General features: G+C 41.9%; 1 protein-coding gene across 12 annotated transcripts in view; it reads right to left on the bottom strand.

Annotated features, from left to right (window-relative positions):
* Positions 1 to 22,012, bottom strand: part of TCF12 (transcription factor 12) — a 218,449-nt gene that overhangs the window by 141,268 nt on the left and 55,169 nt on the right. For all 12 annotated transcript variants that reach the window (XM_075575781.1, XM_075575779.1, XM_075575777.1 and 9 more), the window contains 2 exons: positions 19,186 to 19,259; positions 8,549 to 8,651 (listed from right to left, as the gene is read on the bottom strand). In XM_075575781.1, coding sequence (XP_075431896.1) covers positions 8,549 to 8,651; positions 19,186 to 19,259 — 177 coding nt within the window. The remainder of the gene's footprint in view (positions 1 to 8,548; positions 8,652 to 19,185; positions 19,260 to 22,012) is intronic.

Genomic DNA, 22,012 nt, shown 5'->3' with positions numbered 1-22,012 from the left:
TGAGACTCTTTGTTAAACACAAATGTTGCTACTATTCATGGCTGTCAGCCTGTGCTGCAGCTAATGCCCTGAAGCTTTATGTAAATGATCGGAGCCAATAAAAGCATTAGTTGCAGAAGAATGTGCCTGTTCTTCACAGGAGCTACACTATGAGATACCTTGCAGTGACAACACATTATTATTCTTTGTAGCTTATCTCATTTGTAGTCGAGAGTGACACTTGCTATTTGAAAAATAAATAAAACCTATATTGCTTTTAGAATGGGTACATGTTTAACAAGCACAAACCAACTTTGTCATTTGGCAATGCCACAAATGTAAAATGATCAGTAATTATTAGATCAATGCTGAAACAAAACATTACCAAATGGGCAGTGGTAACTAGGGATGCGTCAACTTTAAAAATATCCCACTTTAAAAAGTTAACCAGGAGTAAACTAAGTAAAAAATCTCTGCTGATTGAAATAGAGAGCGAGGCAGAGCGAGAGAGAGAGAGAGAGTGAGGCAGAGCGAGAGAGAGAGAGCGAGGCAGCGAGAGAGAGAGAGCGAGGCAGAGAGAGAGCGAGGCAGAGAGAGAGAGAGGCAGAGAGAGAGAGAGCGAGGCAGAGCGAGAGAGAGAGCGAGGCAGAGCGAGAGAGAGAGCGAGGCAGAGAGAGAGGCAGAGAGAGAGAGGCAGAGAGAGAGAGGCAGAGAGAGAGAGGCAGAGAGCGATAGCATGAGAGAGAGGCAGAGAGAGAGAGAGAGGCAGAGAGAGAGAGAGGCAGAGAGAGAGAGAGGCAGAGAGAGAGGCAGAGAGAGAGAGAGAGAGAGAGCGAGAGAGAGGCAGAGAGAGAGAGGCAGAGAGAGAGAGGCAGAGAGAGAGGCAGAGAGAGAGAGAGAGAGAGAGAGAGGCAGAGAGAGTAAGGCCTCGGTCCCGCTGCGCTCGTTGGCACGGGCAGCCATGTCGCGAGTTCCCCACCAGCAGGGGAATCCTGCTGAGCCGGTCCCGGTCCCCCCTGGCGGCACAGAGCACTACACGCTGTGGCGCGTCAGCCGCTAGGGGACACAAGAGAATGGTGATCCCTAGCGTTGACGCGTCACGTGGTGTGGCTGTGAGCCAATGGGGAGGGGAGGCTTCGGGAGGAGGAGAGGCTTCGGGGAGCGGGGAGGAGTGTGGAGTGAAAGCGTGAGTGCCTGTCTGTGTGTGTGTATGTGTGTGCCTGAGTGCGTGAGTGCCTGCCTCTGTCTGTGTGTGTGTGTGTGTGTGAGTGCGTGAGTGCCTGCGTGTGTGGTGTGTGTGTGTGTGTGTGTGTGTGTGTGTGTGTGTGTGTGTGTGTGTGTGTGTGTGTGTGTGTGTGTGTGTGTGTGTGTGTGTGTATGAGTGCCTGCGTGTGTGTGTGTTTAATACTTACCATCAGCAGCTCCAGCCCGAGTCTGTGGAGGGAGGGGGGGGGGAGAGTAGCGGGTCCCTCCGCTCAAGCCACGCCCCCTCTCCCTGTCAAACCTCCCACTCCGGCTCCCGCTCCCTACAGACCGCATATCGCGGTCTGTGTATGTCAGCGCACCGCCTGTCTGCAGTGCGGGCGCGCTGACTCTGGGAGCGGGGCCTTAGCCTAAAGAGAGGCAGAGAGAGGCAGGAGAGAGGCAGATATCAGAATATGTAAATGGGATGATTTCCCAGGCATCTCTCATGTGTTGTATATATGAGTGTTTTGGGAGGTAAATAAATCAATGGATACTTCGATTGTATAAGCTTTCCCGGGCAGGGAGCGGGAAGTGTCTGGGTTGTATAATGCATCTTCCACTTCTTAATGATGGATATCACTGTGCTGAGATGGATAATAAGCGCCTTGTACAGTAAGTACCCTTCTCCTCTGTGCCACTCTCCCACTGTATCCCTGAATTGCTTAAACGCTCCTTGGTTGCTAGGTTGGATCACTATGCAAGTTGCAGCTGAAAAGTCTTTCTATACCTGAGGGAAATGATCTACAAGTTAAACCACTTTGATTACACACCATCTCACTAATTGTGTGACCTTTCAAACAATTCATTGGCACCTGAGCTGATTTAGGGCTGCACTAGCAAATCGATTGAATTCTTATGTAGCGGAGATTCATCTGCTTTTCTCTTTATAACTTTGGGGTCGTTTTTGTAGATTCTACATGTAAAGCAGGGGTCTCAGACTCCGTCCTCAACGGCCACCAACAGGACTGGTTTTATGCATATCCCTGCTTCAGCACAGGTGACTCAGTCAGTGGTTCAGTCCATAAAAGCTGGCCTTTGTGGCCCTTGAGGACCGAGTTTGAGACCCCGGATTTAAAGTCTAATTTTGAAAGCGTCGCACAGTACGCTCGGATGCCAACAACATGGGTGCAGGGAGTGAATACACCCCAAACAAATCTTTTCAGCTAAAAAAGTTGTAACTTTTGACCAATTCAAGAGTTCAAGCAAAACATAGGCAGCGCGAGTCTGGACAAGTTGGCGCATCTCTAGTGGTAACTATGTAGTATACAAAGGTTGAGCGTATATAAACGCACACAAACTGGCAACTACCATACTGGGAGCGATAAATTGCAAGACTGAAATATTTTTATTTCATTAAATGGTCTACTTATATGGCAGCTAGAATGATTACTCTTATCTGGCACTCTCAGATAACGGACTTAATGCGTTTGCCATGACTCTGCAGGTCTGCACACGCTACGTGAACAGCATACCCTACTATTTGGGTACTTAAAATAAATTTTAAAAATAATGATTAGACAATAACAGACTTGGCGGAATCAAAACTAGCGACATATGCATCGTTCAGCAAAGTATCCGGCCGCTCCTCCTTCTCTTACCGTCCACCCCAAAACTGGAATAATCTACCGGAGACTCTCACAGCCGCCACCAGTCTAAGTTCTTTCAAAACTAAAGCCGTCTCACATTTTAATCTGGCCTGTAAATACTACATACGCTTATAATATATATCATCTCTAACTGGGCATGCAATGTCTTGTATATAATGTATTCACTTATATAACCATGTATTATTTGTCATCATAACTCTGTGCCCAGGACATACGTGAAAACGAGAGGTAACTCTCAATGTATTACTTCCTGGTAAAACATTTTATAAATAAAGAAAATAAATAACGTGAGCCTGAAGTTACCCTACACAGTAACCAGGTCTAGGTTAAAAAAAGTTTTTCCAGTTTGAAAATGGCGTTAACATACTGCAGATAAAAACAAACACACTGAAACATGTTAAGTCATTTTAAAGGAGCCACCCAAGCCAATAGCTATTTTTGTGAAGTTTTATTTTTAACATTGGATTGAAGCAGGGAGTCTCCGAAGTTGAACCCCATTCATTTACGCTCCGGGGACCCCTTGCTTCCAGAGACACTTACCTCCATAGCTGGTGCCGGTCTCCCACTGTATATTAAAGCTCCCGCGTCACATCGGCCAATAGGAAGGCTCACCGGACAACGTCACAGCTTCCTATTGGCCGGCAGGGCGCGGGAGCTTCGAAAAGCGGCCGTTACGTTATTCCTGCTAGCTGCGACTACCGGCACCGACTACGGAGGTCAGTATCTCTGGAAGCAGGGCGTTCCTGGAGTCGAAACTAAAACGGTTCAGTTCCGGAGACCCCCTGCTTCAATTCTCTGTAGTAAAAAAATAAATAAAAACACTTGAGATTGCCACTTTAAACTATATCATTCTTCGTACTTCTAACCTGAACAGACATTGCATTTCTCTGCAATAAAATATGAAGACAACATTTTTTTTTTATAGCACTGCATCTTGTAACTAAAATGTACTGTACATGTGGGTTGGTAAAGACCTACTTAAAGCACACCTCTGTAATGAAGCACGTGGGTTTCTCCGCTGGCTGATAGTATTCATCTCATTTGCACTGACCTTGTGCCTTGCAGACGCAGTTACCAGAACATCCTTCCCCGTCTCTACGTTCTTCCCACTTAAGATTGTAAGCTCTTTGGGGCAGGGATGGCTTTTCCTATCGTTTATGTCTGAAGTGTTTATTGCTATTATGTTGTATAATATGACACGTGCTTTACTGCTGTAAAGGGCTGTGTACCTGGATTGCGCTATATAAATGACACAGACAGGCCCTGGGTGTTTGCATGTAGACTGCATTAACTTCCCAACTACATTTCTGGAAACCAAATCCAAGTATCCCCCACCAATATCTGAAGCACACTTAATTATTTTACACGTTGAAGGAGTTAAACACTACTAAATACTGTCAGTTTGATGTGGCTACAGTACTAATGGTAACCTCTAGAGCGATCATAAGGCACTCAGGGGGATGAAATCCGCTTGTACTCTATGTGAACAACTATTAACTTTAAAAGCGCTGCAATTAATCTACAAAAGGAGGGTAGAAGAGATTGTGAACTCCAAATAGTGACACTTAACGAAAATCACAGCTATGGTCAAAACTCAAAAGAACTTTTATAGTCGTCATTCTAGCAATCTGCTTGATGCTAATTGCTTAGCCATAGACCAATGGATTGCAAGTTTTTTTCATTTGGGCTAAAAGCAGGGTCCTTATCTCTATGCCTCCGAATCAACAGGATCATTCTGGAATTCATTAGTTAGGAAGAACGAGAGACGCCACAGAATTGCTTTTCTGCATGCACAGCACACTTCAAAAATAACTAAATGAATATGGAAATGCATCTTTCTGTGGCAAATTGTTCATTATTGAATCATTATCAACCCTTGTTAGAATTCTCCCTCTCTCTTCTGCTATGTACAAGATCATTAAAGTGTTTAAGAGCTCCATCATGAAAGACAGTGACACTTTATAATCCACTATCTCTTCAAGCAAATACGCTTATGGCTGAGCATAATACTCTAAATAACAACATCCTCTTGACGTATAATTCCTCCAGTTTTTGTGAGGATTTTTTTTTTTTAAGTGCCAACAGCAACAATGAAATAGGATGCACGTTTTAACCTATTCAAGCACAGCGAGGTCCACATTGGCTTGCAAAGGTATAGCGATGTGTAGCAGGCTTTATTCGTACACTTTTACAGTGATAACCTCTGATTCTTACACACACTTTGGTTCCAAGACAGATCATCTGTGTGGACTAATGGCAATAGTATCTCTTTCTTCAGTGTGTGTGTGTGGTGTGTGGTGTGTGGATGGATATACAGATATATAGATATATATAGATATATATATATATATATATATATATATATATATATATATATATATATATATATATATATATATATATATATACACACACACACACACACACACACACACACACACACACACACACTATATATGGTTATAATAAAAAGAACTGAACATATGTCCACATATCCAATTACTAAACAAACATTTTTCAGAAAACCGTGACGCAATTAGCATATTAAACATGCTAACTACCATTAACCTACTCTGAAAAAGAATCAATTGGGTTGCTCTGAATAGTAAGTGCTACATAATGTTATGGGGTGAACGTCAAATTTTACAAAGTAATCATGTACACAATGGCCTTTGGATAACTAATGAGTAGTGATCATTTTATACACACATTGCAATAATCCTTCATGATAACGCAACATAAAAGGTGAATTATTCCTAGAGAGAGGACAAGCACGCCTGGTCATTATGGGGCTCAGTGTATGTGGCCAACGTGCCATACTTATTCCGGTTACAATTAACATTCGCTCAAGTGAGATTCTTTTATTTTGCATTTTAATTAATCAGACTGCAGGAATGCCAGAGACAGTACGTGGGTATATACAGTATATCACTTACACTGAAGTCAATGCTATACCTCAAAAGCACAAAACAGCCTACTCTTCTCTGCCCCCTTCTGGCCACAAATTGTAAGTACAAAGTACCAGTGATGTGTTCACTTCACTTAAAGATGCTATCGCTCTTAGTAACATACACCGCCCTTGAAATAAAGTCCCTCCGTCACACTGGAATATTTTTTTTAAAAAGACCATGATCATTTTCTGATCAGCTGAATGGGACTATGCCTTTAAGAACACCCAAGACATGACTGGCCTCATCACTCCAAACTAGCCGTAGGTGCCTGAATATGAATCCTTAAGGCAAGACTAGTTTATACACTATCCAACCCACTTAGAAATACATCTAAGCTGCAAGCTTGATTTATTTTACATTACCAACTTTGTTTCCATCAATAGGGAAATGGGCTTTAAATCAACGTTAGTGTCATTATTTTATAAAAAGAAGAAAAATATGTATTGATGTTTTGTTTGATAAAGTGAGAGTAGTAAATATACACATCTACAATGCTGGCTGTGTAGCCACCATGAAAAAAACTACAGCATACATGTACATAGCAATACCCACCATCGACCCCCGATTTAAAAAAATACACAATACTCAATTCCATGGATCGTCATGGATTCTAACACACAAAATACATATTTGCTACTTGAGCTGTGTCTAAACTGCTTCATTTCACACCAGACCTGTATTATATAACTATATGCTTCATCTCATCATTTACTGAATGTTTAACACCGAGGGGAAATTCACGAAACTGTGACCACACTTTAAAAGCCCCCTGACCCATCAATCCCACCCTGGAGGCTACAAGGTATCAATTTATTTACTATGACGATTATCCCCTTTAACGCTAAAAGATGCCTCCAACAGACTCCAGCACATAACCTCCATACACCCAGATTCAACCAGCTCCGTTATGGGTTATAATACCCGAACGGGCGTCTTAACCTGAATGGGAGCTATCGCCCATGTCTCTGCATTAACCAGTAACAGAACTTAGTGAATAACACACTGTAGGCATTGAGTGAATTGCAGTGAGCATGTTTTTATGGATGTTAAGAATTGAATGTGGACACCATTGGAAAGGAATAGAGGTCTAGTAGACTTACTGATGCCGGAAAACTGTACATATTCTGCGGGTTATCATTTTCCTATCAATACAATAAGTCATCCTTCTGATTATACGAAGAGATTTTCCTTATGAAGAAGATATTAAGGTCTCAGAAGTACATACACCAAAACCAAGAGCGCGTATTCATGTGGGTTAAAAAAAAAAAAGAAAACAAAAGTAGGTCATACACACAATATTACACCATCACTGGAATATATTATTGAATATATATTGATAAATAATTAGAATTCTATTTCATTACATGTGCGTGGTATTAAAGTAAAATACCAGCAAATACTGGCATGCTGCCCGTTTTGCTACAGTACGTACAAACCAATGCTTTACAACAGATTAAAGAGAAAAAAATAGACAAAGCAAAGCAGAAAGATTTCCCAAAGAAATTGCAGACCACCAGGATTTGGATTTAGGTAATCCACTTAGATTAACCATGGCTGTGTCTTAAAAGGACAATACTGAGAACACAAAATAGGTCACATAGGAAACAAATATAATACCTTGCAGTAAGAACAGCCTAACTGGAGATGTAGCCTAAATTAATAGATATGAAAGACAAAAAAGGCTAGCAAAAGGTTTAGTACTAAAAGTAAGGTGGGATAGAAAGAAGACAGACCTTCAACATGCAGAAATCTTGATGTAATCTCGTGTGTGTGTGTGTGTGTGTGTATGTTAAAATCTTACATACATTCCAGACACTTGCTTACATTACAAAGCAATAACCCCCCCACCCCCCCAAAAAAAGTATAGATTTTTCTTATTACATTTTTCACTCTACACTGTATAATATAATGCGCATTTCCATATCAGACACCTCTTTTCTTTGGTATCCGAGAAGAACAATCAAATAAACGCTGACATGAATTAAAGTCAACTATAAACCAAATTAGAGAACTAAAGGACATTTAATAAAGCGGTTTATAATGGGGAACAGAAACAAGAGCATTGCAACCGTTAAGGAACTTGCAGTAAAAATGGAAAGTCAAAAGGAAATAAACCAGGTATCCGTGTAATTGACTTTCTTAGAAAGATTAAATCGTTCTTATTCCCTCTCTGGCAGGGGAGGGGTTAATACAAGCACCGATTTGTGAACTGTGATAAACAAATGGATTTATGTTCCTCTGGGAACACGGAGACTCGTGCTAATAACATACACCGTCTCCTTCATTTGTATCTGTTTGGTTTCATCGTGGATTCAGAATGACTTCAAGAAAAGAGCAAAAATAAATAAAAACAGTACATAAAGGATTCTAAGATCACTAACATTATTGTGAAAGCGATTGGAAGGTTTTGATAAACTTTATCCAAGGTATTAAGTCAACTTTAAAGGTTTTATTTATTATTTTGCTAATTAAATATACGTATAGGCGTCACTTTAATTTCACTAATAACCACCGATAATGAGCTTTGGACCAAGGTATTTTTGCCCAATCACAAAATGCTTCAGATTTAAAAAAACAAAAACCCAAATAAAAGGGAACACGCGTCACAGATAAACTTCCCCACATTTCTCCCGGTAGCCATTTCCGATTTTGAGGAGCGGGCCACATCCAGATGCTAGATGTGTCGTGGCGAGACAAGGGGATGACAAATGTCTCTGAACCAAAGAGGCTTTGAGGGGCTAGATTCACAAATTATGACCTACTTACCCATCAGATTTGAGTTCATGAAAGGCGTTGGGGACAATCCTTCATGGGGGCCTAACCGACTGTCACTCAAGTGATCACTGTAATGAGGGCTGTCTGTAAAACCCTGGGGGGAAAAGAGCAGAGTATTAAGAAGATTATGTGGCAGTCTTGCTAATTGAGTGTAATGACACTCCTAATTCATGTATAGAGTTGTAATTGGCCACTGCCATGATAAAGTTAGCTTACAGCTCTGAATATTTTAAAGTCGTCCAGCTTGTATATATTATCTTATTAGACATTATGCACAGTGGAAAATCCTTGACTGTCAATTAACCAAAGCCATGACATAAGTTAGTTGACAGGAAGAACTAAATGCTATATCTTTATGAACGCATCATTATACTGCAACAGAAAGAGAGAGAGAGAGAGAGAGAGAGAGAGAGAGAGAGAGAGAGGGAGAGAGAGAGAGGGAGAGAGAGGGAGAGAGAGGGAGAGAGAGGGAGAGAGAGGGAGAGAGAGGGAGAGAGAGGGAGAGAGAGAGAGCACGAGAGAGAGCACGAGAGAGAGCACGAGAGAGCACGAGAGAGCACGAGAGAGAGCGAGAGAGAGCGAGAGAGAGCGAGAGAGAGAGAGAGAGAGCGAGAGAGAGAGAGAGAGAGCACGAGAGAGAGAACGAGAGCGAGAGTGCACGAGAGAGAGCGAGTGAGAGTTCACGAGAGAGAGCGAGTGCACGAGAGAGAGAGCGAGAGCGCACGAGAGCGGGGGCGAGAGAAAGAGAGAAAGAGAGAAAGAGAGAGTGTGTGTAAACATACTACAGAACTGAATAAAAAGCCGACAACTAACATAAAAATAAAATCAATCCCTAACTTTTCAAAGACACAATACAATGAAAAACAAATGTATTATCTTGATCTTTGCTGCTTGTGATTTTCCTTTACTTATCGGTTGGAATAAAAACAAAAAACAAGATAAGGCTATTTTCTTACGGCTTTGGAAGCTCAAAAAAATGACAGTCCCCTGAACATGGAACAGCACTCAGATAACAACAGTGCATAAGGGAGATGGAGTGGCTCAGCGAGTAACGACCCTGCCTCTGAAAACAATGACACACTGACAATTCCCGGTGTCACCTCCTTGTGACCTTGGGCAAGTCACTTTATCTCCCTGAGCCTCAGACACCAAAAACCTACATTGTAAGCTCATCTGGGCAGGGGCTGTGTTTGTAATAATCCTGTGTGCTGCGTACCGCGCGCTATGCTGTAAATGTGATGTGTTTTGAGTCCCACTAGGAGAAAAGCGCTGTATGGCAACGTTATTATTATTACTTATACTTCATAAATACATGAGGCGGTAGGCACCGATTTCTTCGAAGAAAGTTCCAAACAGGATCTCCACCATAGAACGCCGTATCATAAAGTATGTCCTATGGTGGGTATACAACCTGTACAATGAGTCTGCCAATGATGAAACCACAATGTAACAGTTTAACGAAAACGCTGTGACAACCAATATTTAGTCTCATCCAAGTAAAGATGGGAGAAGTTCAAATTCAGTCCACAGAAAGAGGGATGGGGGGGGGGGCGTATTTGCCCAGGCTCGCCGCTCATATCACTCCGAATCGACACCAAACCCTCAGAGGCTACAAATTCATCAATCACTGAACATTTATCATTTTGCAGACCGTAGGCCAACATCGGAGACAACATTAATGGGGCTAAAACAGGCCCCGGTATCTTTGATGGCCGTGCAACCACAAGCACAGCATCTGGAGGCTGCATAAATGTCAGATCACAACAACTGCTTATGAATGCCCGTCAACCCCTTCTGCTACTCTGCGGCTGAAGGTATGGTTCTGGGTGTACTGAATCCCAAACTGATCTCTGCCCCACTTTACATGCTTTATAAAAAAAATGGTGATTTATACGTGTGATGGACATGAAAACAGAATCAGCCTGACATTTACAACGTGATCGTGACTACAAGGATGTCCGCTGGTAGCCATGGCTGTAGCCCCGTCTGTCAGATGGGCAGCTTGTAGCAGCAGCTGCCTAGGAAACCAAGTGGCTCATAGCCAAGGTTAACACATACAGTTTATATGGAATGTTAAAATACAAAAAAGAAGCATATTATTATAGCCAAACAGGAAGCCATCAGGGGTTGTGTCAATTTAAACATGCTGGATGATCTGCTTTACCCCCTTCAATTTGTACTAAATGTGAATAAAATTAGGTTCAGGCCAGGCATATGTTTCTTCTAATGCTAATTTTACGCTTGGTGCCTTTACTGGTGCCGTTTTAAAGTTTAAATAGTATTTTAATTTATTAAAGCGCACACACACACACAAACAAATATTTTTCACTAACTTCAAGATACTTTAGAGCAGGGGCGGCTAACTCCAATCCTCAAGGGCCACCAGCAGGTCAGATATTCAGGATATCCCTGCTTCAGCACAGGTGGCTCAAGTCGACTGAGCCACCTGTGCTGAAGCTGGGATATCCTTAAAACCTGACCTGTTGGTGGCCCTTGAGGACTGGAGTTGGCCACTTTAGAGTGTTGGTTGAGACATAGATGTAGCCCCATACGCCCTGTTTCAGTGTTTGTCTTGCAGAACAGCACTCCAAAGGAAATGGGACATTAGGACAACATTGTCATCACCAAGATCACAATTTTATTGTCACAGCCAGTGACTAGACTTGTATCTTTGCGTTTGGAACTCTCATGGGGCAGTGCTATGCAGCACCATGTATTTGTGATAGAACAGCAGAGCAGTGTGTGTGTGTGTGTGTGTGTGTGTGTGTGTGTGTGTGTGTGTGTGTGTGTGTGTGTGTGTGTGTGTGTGTGTGTGTGTGTGTGTGTGTGTGTGTGTGTGTGTGTGTGTGTGTGTGTGTGTGTGTATAAGTGGAAAATGATTTTGATCAGTTCACTGCAGTTTTCAAAGGGTTAAATAGTACTCCCTTGTAATTTCAATTATGATTTTTATTTGCAGAATTTGAGCAAATATAATCTTATGGAATTCGTGTTCCATGTTACCCATGCTAAAGAATGCTAGTAAGGTTCCCAACACCAACAAGGTGCTCGGATGCCTGGATCGTGTCTATCAACTCTGTGACAGTATCCCTCTTGGTTTCCTAATCCAGGGACCTGCCACGCATTTTATGACGCTGCATTGGTGCGCGAGTTATCAACGTATCCCTCCCCAATCACCTTTGTTGTGTAATATATTTATGTAAGAATTCCATCAGATATCACAAATCAAGCCTGGTACATGTAGAATAAGCCTTACAAGTTCATGACAAAATCAAAATGAACCCAAATGCTACATACCATTCTTTGTGCGAAAACAGGTAGTAGCAGGAGATTTCTTAACATCCGTTTTAATGGAAACCTTTACATTTAATTTTCGGCGTTACCTTAATGCACAATGGTCTTTCTACTAGGATTCTAATCCAAAAGGTGACTGCATGTACGTGTCTGTATACACACACATATTTGCAATGTTGTTTACACCAACTCTACGCATTTGACTTGTACACACATTATGTTATAAATATTTAGAAATATAGGGTCCACAATTCCAGTCTCAGCCTCTTGATGTTACAAGTATCTGTACTAGTATATACCAGTTTTTAACTGCACTAAGTTACATAAGCTTACACTTAGTTTATTAACCCCTTCAGGGTATATGCCACAGTACATTTGCATGCATTTTGCATAGGGCCCTGCTATTGAGACTTACCTTGACGTTGGTTAGCAGGCTTATCATTATTTGGTCAAAGGATGTAACCAAAAGTCTCCTTTATCTTACAGACTTAGGTTTCACTATGTATATTTATTTCCTCATTTATTGTTAGCCCAATGGGACAAGCGCAGGGATTCACCTTTTGTTTTTTCACATATGTATGGCCAATCTTTTCCCACGCAGCATGCTCCTTACACGGAGAAGCGCGGTGAATATGTATATTTGTTTTACATCTTCCATGAAATCTGCATGCTTACTTGACGAGATCTCTTTTTGCGCTTGCCAATGCGGTTTTTATTTTTAAACCCCGACGCTCCATTCGACAGATTTAAGCTTTTTAAATATTAAGTCTCTGGGACGTTAACATAGAGCTCTCAGAGCAAAGTGCAGTCTGAGGGGTACCATAGTAGCCTTAGAGATGCTAGAAATTGAAAAAAAATCATTATTTTAAATGCTACACACACAAATAAGAGCAGGACCTGCTCAGGGGCCAAGATAATAACTTTTACGAGTTAAACACATATAGGCTTCTGGGGGGTAGGGACCTAGATCTGAAACATGCCAGCATGCAAATGGCAAAGAAACGCCGCGCTGATGTATAGATCACTAGTAATGCTTTACTTATTATGCTATTTGCAGAGTACATTGCAACTAATTGATTTGATGGTAGGATAAACATGGTGTGTCATCAGTGACTGAAAGTTAGTGTAGTTAACTAAAACCTGTTTCAAGTCTGGTTCGACTTTAGATTCGTGTAACCACACAATGCAGTGCTTCTAGCCGTTAAAAGAACTTGGGTTGCTAGGTGGCTTATCCAAAAATACTGGACACAGTGGTAAAAAGGGGCGACGCGCTAGAGGTCACTGGCGCAGGAAAGATGAGAATGTAAGTGGCAGATCCCACAACACACCTCTTGTTGAATTTCGACTTATAATTAAAAAGTAGGTTTTTTTTTTTATTCCGACTTCCCTTCACTGGGAACACCATAACCCCACCCCTGTCGTAAATCAGCTACTAGATTGACAGTTTTAGGACTTGGGGGGGAGGATTCGGGGGGGAAAAACTCTCCTAAAAAGGTGGTTAAAAGCTGGCTAGGTATATGAAAGACCTCAGGCTATCACCTGATAACTTCATTTTTAATAAAGTCCTCCAACTAAGTGGTGACTAGTGTGTCACCCCTCTCTGTGATGCACAAGTGATCATTCCAGACTGTCAGAGCTTCCTTAGAAATTGGCTTGTTTATAACAAATTTTATCCCATCTCTGGCAAAACAAATGCCCTTATCTCTAGATTCCATCAGTCCCATACAACACACATGGTACTTCTAGTGAGCCATAAGTGATAACCCACCAATTAAGCCCTCTTTGTAGACCTGCACAGACCCAGGAAGGGTCTTGACCCGTCATAAACCCAATACCTTGTATTTTTAAGAAACAATGGTAACCACATTAACCCCCTGAAGCACCAGATTGATTAAAATACTGAATCTCTCATGATATCATGACAGTTTCTTTATCCAAAATATAATTGATGCACTGTAGGAGAACTACTTACTAAAATACAATATCATGCATCTTATGTGAAAGGAATAGCAGCTTCAGTGACGAATAAATGTACCATTTGCAGTACAGGGTGATGTGCAGGTGCCTACGAATGAAGCCAAGTGTGTGTACAACTGGGGATCCCAAATGAGAAGAAACTGGACTATTAACATGCCCACAGGATCCATATTCCAGATCTTTTATCTTAACAGTAGGAAGCAAAAGGTCATTAGCGATACCAAAGGCTTCCATATGTAGGACCCAGAAGGGGCTTGTGAAACCCTGTTTGTGCATATTCAGCTTTTTAATTAGCTTATTTACTTAAATCTCACGCAGGAAGGCTTTCCCAACAAACATTTTTTTTTCTTATAACAATAGTACAATTACAAGAGCATATGCTTAAAAAGTCCTGCGTATTACATCTTACTTCCGGTCCAAGCGAAACACTGCGTATATACAGTCGACGTTATGTCAATTAAATTATAAACGGAAGGCAAGGTGTCAAGAGAACCAGGTTCAGTTTTTTGGGGGGTTAACCCAACCTTTTGGACAACCACAACAACTTTGATGCATCTTCCTACAGCCCGACACTGCTTTGGTCATTTTTTTTTTAAATTGTATTTTAACAATACTTATGCCAGGGGTTCTCAACTCCAGTCATCCATACCAACCCACAGGTCAGGTTTTCAGGGTATTCATGCTTCAGCACAGGTGGCTCAATCAGTCCCAACTTCAGTTTCGACTGAGCCCCTGATCTGCTGAGGACTGGACTTGAGCAACCCCTGATCTAGACCTTCGCTGTAGTAGGTAACTCAATGGCATCAATAAAAACTCTGAAGCGCTTGAAGAGAAAATAAACAAAGATGGCAGCCTCCGTGAGGTTTGCCATCTCTTCATAACAAACAGATTTTAAAGCTCATGGATCGAGTTGCACGGTTACAATAAAATAAACACATTCATGAAGCACCGGAGGAAATGAATGGATGGCAAAGTGTCTGCAAGAATAGGTATCAAAGAGTCAAAGTCCCCGCTAATATTCTGTGTTAACAGTGAGGAAAGAGAATAAGCCTTCTATAGATATCATTCTGTGTCTTTAGGGCTTGACAAATAAACGGCCACTGTCCTTGGGTGGTCCATGACTGAGCATTAACAAAAGAGGAACTGTGTTTGGAGAACTTGATTATTCATATTGGGCAATGCTAAACACATCTGCAAATCGTTTCGGTATTCTGGGGTTTCAAAGCCAATGGATAAACAACCCGAGCGCACGCCAAAGGACCCAAAACAACACCTCTAAGGAAACAAACAGGAACTGATGGTGCAAGAAAATGTGACATCTGAGAAATCCAAAACACGACTGCGTGCCATAAAACCCAGGTCTACTTGATGTTATATACACACATAGATTTGTATGGTGCCGTTGTAAGCTCAGGAGGGCCTGCGACACAATGAGATGCCCTGAAGGGGCTGATTTATGCATGTGCAGATTACCTGAAAAAGCACTTGTTCACGGACTAGACAAAGCCACTGAACATATTTCCATTGTGAAGAAACTGAAAGCATCATCGCTTTTGGTTGTCTTACTGATCCAAGACTAGCGTGCCATTGTCGTGACTTCAGCAGTTTCCATGATGAACAGAAGACGGACAGTCTCGACCGAAAGAAACATATGCAGGATCCTTGTACAAACGTACAGATCACTGCCAGAACAACAAGTTACTTATTTTCTGGACTACTTCAGTATTAGATGATACCTTTTAAATTTGGACTAGCAATTGGTATTCAAGAGCTTTCTAGAGCTGTACGCTCTTCCTCACGTCAAGCAACACTCAATAATAACCCCTCTTTCCGCATTGCTTGACCAGAGGAAGAGAGGGGAGGAAGAGAGGGGAGGAAGAGAGGGGAGAAAGAGAGGGGAGAAAGAGAGGGGAGAAAGAGAGGGGAGGAAGAGAGGGGAGGAAGAGAGGGAGCTTTTGAAAGCTGGTTTTAAAATATCAATGGTTAATCCAAATTTAAAAAAAGGTACCACCTAACACAGAAGTACTCCTTTATTTTGCACAATTATAACTGGACTAACGTGGCTATTTCTATTTAATTCGTTCTTTTCTGGTCAATACCATGGTATAGATTCTAACTGCTCAGAAATAACAGGGACCTGGCAAGAGAAGCCATTGCTGAAGTCAAGTGAAAATACTCGGCCATGTAACCGTTTCCCTATTGAAACCAACGCCGTGTTTGTTACATAATTGATTATTGGGAATTTACTCCTGCATATATAAAAAAAACGGCACATGCAGAATGTACAGTACATAGTGGGGGGGAGGAGGGAGACTGCTAACCAGACCTACTAATATGAAACAATAAGGGCGAAATGGGAGGGTGGGGGAGGAAGGGGGAGATTTTGCAGAAGTCCAGATCCCCCCAACCCCCCCCCCCTCCCCACCCTGACAGAAGATATAGTTTAACTGTGAGACATTTTTATTCATAAGGCTGAATAAAATGTATTACATGGCTGGGACGGGAGAGCCAGGTACTTGTCACAAATTGCTCATACGCAACAAGAATAAAATGCATACAAAGTATATTCCTTAAGGATGCTGTAGTGATGCAAAGAATAATGTTGATTCTTAATATAATCAGGGATGTAATGAAATAATGAAGTGTAACAAGCCAAGAATCCCAGAACCTGGGGAATACTCCATTTCTCAGAAAACTGGAAGTGTAATCAGTGCAATCACAGACCTGAAACGGCAGCCCTTCACACCCCGAGACCGATGAGAAATCCCATCAGGTTTGTTACGAGTGACAGGAAGCACTTCGCAATGAGTCACTACACCTTCCATATGGGACCGGAGCGAAATATTGAAGGTGTGCCAAAAAAAAGTGTCCCCAATATTCTCCCAGCCAAAGTAAAATCCTGACCAGGCCAAGCTCCACAAGGAATTAGGGCAGTGGTTTTCAATCTTTTTTCGATAAGGAACCCTAGTATTATATTGGGAAATTCTTGGGAACCCCAACGCTCTCTTCGCCCCATCTCTCTTCCCTCTCACACCCCCTCCCTCTCTCTTTTTCTCTTACCCCACCACACCCACACACCCCCCACCACAGGGTGAGGTCTGCAAAGCGGCGCCAGTCCAAGGAATCCACAGCTCCCTGCTCCGGCCAGGTGGAAGTTGGACACAGACAGAAAGAGGATTGCAGAGCTGCTGCTGTACGGGGAGCCCCCAGCCACCGCTGCTGGGGAGCCACTGGGACAGTTGTCCCAGCTCTCCCACCCCGGTCGGCCATGGGACCCTTGAGGGGTGTCCGCAGAACCCTTGGGTTCTGCAGAACCTCTGGTTGAAAATCACTGAATTAGATAATGGTAAAATACAACACCTGGTGACCACGTTGCAACCAAACTACTACTTGACGCATGTATTTTTATTTTAAGGTGCAATCCCTTGTAGCCGACCAAAAAGCATTTGGCAAAGAACAAGCTAATTTTCTTCAACAAATGTAACCATGCATAAAGCCAAGACTTGCCTGCTTTTATCTCTTTGAAAATGAACTCCTAGGAAGTAATAATTTCTTAAGCACAGGAAAACAAGAATCTTCTGTAAAACATAGATTGCCTCTTGAATGTATTAGTGCGCATTTTGGTACCAATTGCCTATCGGAGAGGCCCACACTGTATTGTTATACAAGGTGTTGCTGGGCCTTCTGCCCGGATAAAGGTTTAATACGACTGCATGCTTGTGGAAAAAGAATATGTTCTCGGAAAAAGTATTCTCAACATTTTTTTAAAAAAGTTTTTTGTTTTAATGCAATAACTAAACAAAGTCCTTCAAGTAGCATCCATCTGCCTTTCGTATTTCATTTTTGTTTTACATAGGTAGGAAGCAAGTGTTCTATGGAGTCGAGCCTCCATGTCAGCTCTAGGTACTTCTGCTTCCCGAGATACCGACTTCCGTAGGGGGCGCCGGTGTCTCTGGAGTTTAAAGCCCCTCGGTAGCATGCACAGGATGACGTCACGACTTCCTATCAACCCACAGGGTGCGGGAGCTTTGAAAAGCCGCAATTACTTGAACCACACAGCAGAGCTGGAGCAACTACTAGCCCCTTCTACAGAGGTATCTCAGGAAGTAGGGGGTCGCCGGAGCCAACATTAATAGGGTTCGGCTCCGGAGACTCTATGCTTCAATCGCATGTAGAAAAAGGAGAAAAAAGCAGCGCACAGCCAAGGGAGTAGGGTCCAAAACAAAAAAATAACTTTATTGAAGCATGGTTAAAAAAAAAAGGCGGTACACAGCTCTCCTACACGTTTCTTTATAAAGTACACTATTGTACGAAACGCGTAGGAGAGCCGTGGACCTCCTTTTTTAACCATGCTTCAATAAAGTTGTTTTGGACCCTACTCCCTTGGCTGTGCGCTGCTTTTTTCTCCTTTTTCTCTATTGGATCCTACTACAGCGGCTGGCACGCCTCAGAGAAACCTCCTGAAGTGGGTTACCTATTTCATAGTAACTGCGAGTACCTTCCTGATTGAAGATTTTGTTGAAGACACCTCCAATGAGGTTCTAGATGAGTGTGGAGTACCTCACGCTTCTTTGACCTTCAGGGAACACCGGTCATATTGCACTCAATCGTGTGTACTGATTTCTCTATAAAAAAAACTCCACTATGGAGAACTCTGTTTCCATGTCACATCCTGCATGATCTAGCTGCTCGAGCACCCAAATACTTTTCTTACAATCATATGTTTAAAAAAAAAAAAAGGCATTTCGATTGCCGCTTTAAGGTGAACCTCAATTTAAAAGCAGCAATCCCTCCTAACTCCCTGGCTAGCCCCAGTTACCATCTGATACTGTACATCAGGAACCCATATCACTTGCGCAGTTATTAAGCGCGGCCACTTGCTGCCCTGCTACACTCACAGCAATGAAAAATAAATCGCTCATGTGGAGTATGTTGCCCTACTTCCTGGGGATTTAAATGGCTGTCCAATAGAAAACCTACAACGAATGATGTTGCAGCTTCCTATTGAGGTTGGACAGGCATTTTGTTTCCCCTGGTAGACGGGGGCCCCGGAGCTGAAAATAGCACAGCTCTGTCACTGGAGTTGACCATTTATATTTAATAACCCATTCACTAATCATTTCATTTTCTTAAAATAAAAGCTACACCCATTACACTATAATGTGCAGTACAATTCACTGCAGAAAATGAACATGATTTCCCCTATTTTACATGAATCCAACATTAAAATGTCTATCAATATTTAATGGTCACTTATCTCGTCAGAGTGATTTATCTTAGAAAAAATAAGTCATTAAAGAATCTCAATTATTTCTGTTTAGATGCTTTTATGGACCAGGCGTCTTCCCAAGCAAACTTACCCTTGAAGATTCATATGATGGACTTAGCTGACCACTTGTTCCCCACGAGGAAGCCCCTGACCTTTCATCAATACCTAGAAGTAAGGGGAAAAAAAGGATGCATTAATGGCTTGCACTAAATACAGAATGCTCTGAGCTGTAATACACAAGAACATAACGGTTATCCAAAGAACTAGTGTGCGAATATGTTGGGGGGCGGGGGGGTGTGAGGGTGTGGGTGTGTGTGGGGGGGATGTGTGGGAGTGGATGGGTCTTCTTAATTATACACACAGAAAAAACTAATTTAATTCCAATCCCCTCCCATATATTTTTTTTACATGAAGTAACCAAGGGGTCCCCCTCCCCCTGTAGCTGAACTGTGTTATTTACAGCTCTAGAAATCACCTGTCCCCGAGATACTTACCAATAAAGGTTTACATTTCTCGCTAGGGAAAACAAAATGGCTGCCAAATCTTGGGCAAATAGAAAGCCGGAATATCATCGATCGCGGCTTCCTATTTGACAGGCATTTAAATCCCCTTTAAAAGCCAGGAAGTAATACTAGTAACTTCACCAGCACCAAAAACATTAAGCTCGCCTGGGCAGGGACTGTGCCTGTAAAACTCTTATGCGCTGCGCACTGTCCTGTAATTGTGAAGCACTTTGAGAAAAGCCCAATCTATAATAAAACGTTTTTTAAAAGTTCGAAATATCTCAAGGACCGGGGAATCCCAGGAGCTGACAATAGAGCACATCACTTCTGGAGGACACCGCAGTTCTAATCCAGTTTTAAAATAAGTTAAATGGGGTGAGGGGGAGGGGTGTTATTAGGGGGAGGGGAATATTGCTGCTTTAATGTAACACACACACACACATCATACTCCTTTCATCTATCATGGCACATTATAATTGTAGTTGATTACACAGAGAATACAACGTTAATAAATGTATAATATAATCAAGAGAACCAAGTAACACAGAGGAGGGGGTATAACTAGCGCAGGTATTAAAACAGGGGTGGCCAACTCCAGTCCTCAAGGGCCAACAACAGGTCAGGTTTTAAAGATATCCCTGCTTAACAAGACTAAGCCACCTGTGCTGAAGCAGGGATATCCTGAAAACCTGACCTGTTGGTGGCCCTTGAGGACTGGAGTTGGACCGCCCCAGGTATAGAACACAGCTTTTGTTCTGGCGCCAACGCCCATTTCCAAATTAAATTTAAAAAAATCTATTTTAAAGAGTCTTACAATGTACTTTTCTTACATAATTCAATAGGTCTATTCAATCCAAATAACTGAACCCAACAATACATATTCCTATTCTTTAATTCGCAACAACTTTGGATTTTATGCAAGAGCAAAACATGACACCTACTGTATAAGCAGTAGTCTCGTTGCTCTCCAAGGTGCATGAAAAATATTGGATTTCAGTGCAATTCAAAATGAAAATGTCTGTGTGGTATTGCATATCTTTTTTTTTACTTCAATGTAATTTCAAAAGAGACCACAGTATAATAGTACTACAAACAAGAAAAGACAATATACAGCCTGTGTTCACCATCTGTTATACGATGATCAAATAAATGTATCTGACCAAACAAATCGAATTTCTCTGTTATGACAGGTATTGAAGGTATGAATTTCTATCCTGTATATATATATATTTTAAATCTTATTTAGTTTGGGAAATAATGATATTCCTTTCAGATTTGATTCAACAACAAAGTATTACAAAATACATGTGTGCACATGGTTGTGTGAGCAGTATGTGGCAAAAAAAGGTAATAAAGGTGTGTGCCTGAAATATCGAAAGCCTTTTGGGAAGATTATGTGAACCCACTGCAGAGGTTGTGTGGAAGCATGAAAATACTGCATGCCAGATCACGTAAAAAGCTATGATTCATAGACTGTAGTTGGTCGCCATGTGTCAATCAAAGGCACTTGACTTGGGCATACTAATATTGTAGCGATGCTGGACTAGGAAATACTATGGTGCAACTGTAACTAATTGTTCATGCAACGGAGACCCAGAAAAAAGGTTCTCTCTCATTTATCACTATCAAGATCATCAAAGCATTTCCATACACTCGTATTCTGATCGCCAACATTGCCACGATGCAAGTGTTCATCCTACTACTGACATCAGCAAAAATAAGGATTAAGAGGGTAAAGACATAACCGCATATAAATGACACAAAGTGTGGGCAGCAGTCAACAGGAAACGACCATAACATATTATATGGTGATACATTCCTTCAAGTCTCAATCCAGAGCAGAGGTAATATTCACAAAATGTTTGTTTTTTTGCATCTGTTGAGAGAAATAGGGTTTTGGCTTGCAAGTCATTGTCTGCAGTGGAATGGGGGCTGAAATGTACCCCATGTGTTCCAATTGACGAACAGGTTTGGCCAGTGGGCGAGAACACTTGCCTGGTGGACACAATGGCCAAGTGTCGCTCCTGTGACCAGCAGAAAGTTGCAATGTCCCTTTCTAATCGTGACCCCTGCACCCATATACGTGTAATTTTTTTGGGTGTCAAATAAAAACGACAAATATCTTGGAAACAAGGGGTCCCTCGTTCTGTTTGCGCTTCACATATCCAGACAAGTGTGCTGCTAGGATTGCAAAATAGACCCAATACAACTGGACAGGCTGATTCAGTTCTACTTCTTTAGCAAAGAGTTCGGAAGACTTGTAGTCCTTCAGTGCAACTGAAATGCAGAACTATAATATCTACATTGGATCAAATCTGCATTGAATCGTATCACCCTTGGTTTAGTTGGAATCTGTGTGTAGTACTTAATGACACACATTTCTATAACTTCATCTAATTGTTCATATATTATGGG

The sequence above is a fragment of the Ascaphus truei genome, chromosome 18 (genome assembly GCF_040206685.1).
Source record: "Ascaphus truei isolate aAscTru1 chromosome 18, aAscTru1.hap1, whole genome shotgun sequence".
Classification (NCBI taxonomy): domain Eukaryota; kingdom Metazoa; phylum Chordata; class Amphibia; order Anura; family Ascaphidae; genus Ascaphus; species Ascaphus truei.
This window is presented reverse-complemented; position numbering and strand designations above follow the sequence as displayed.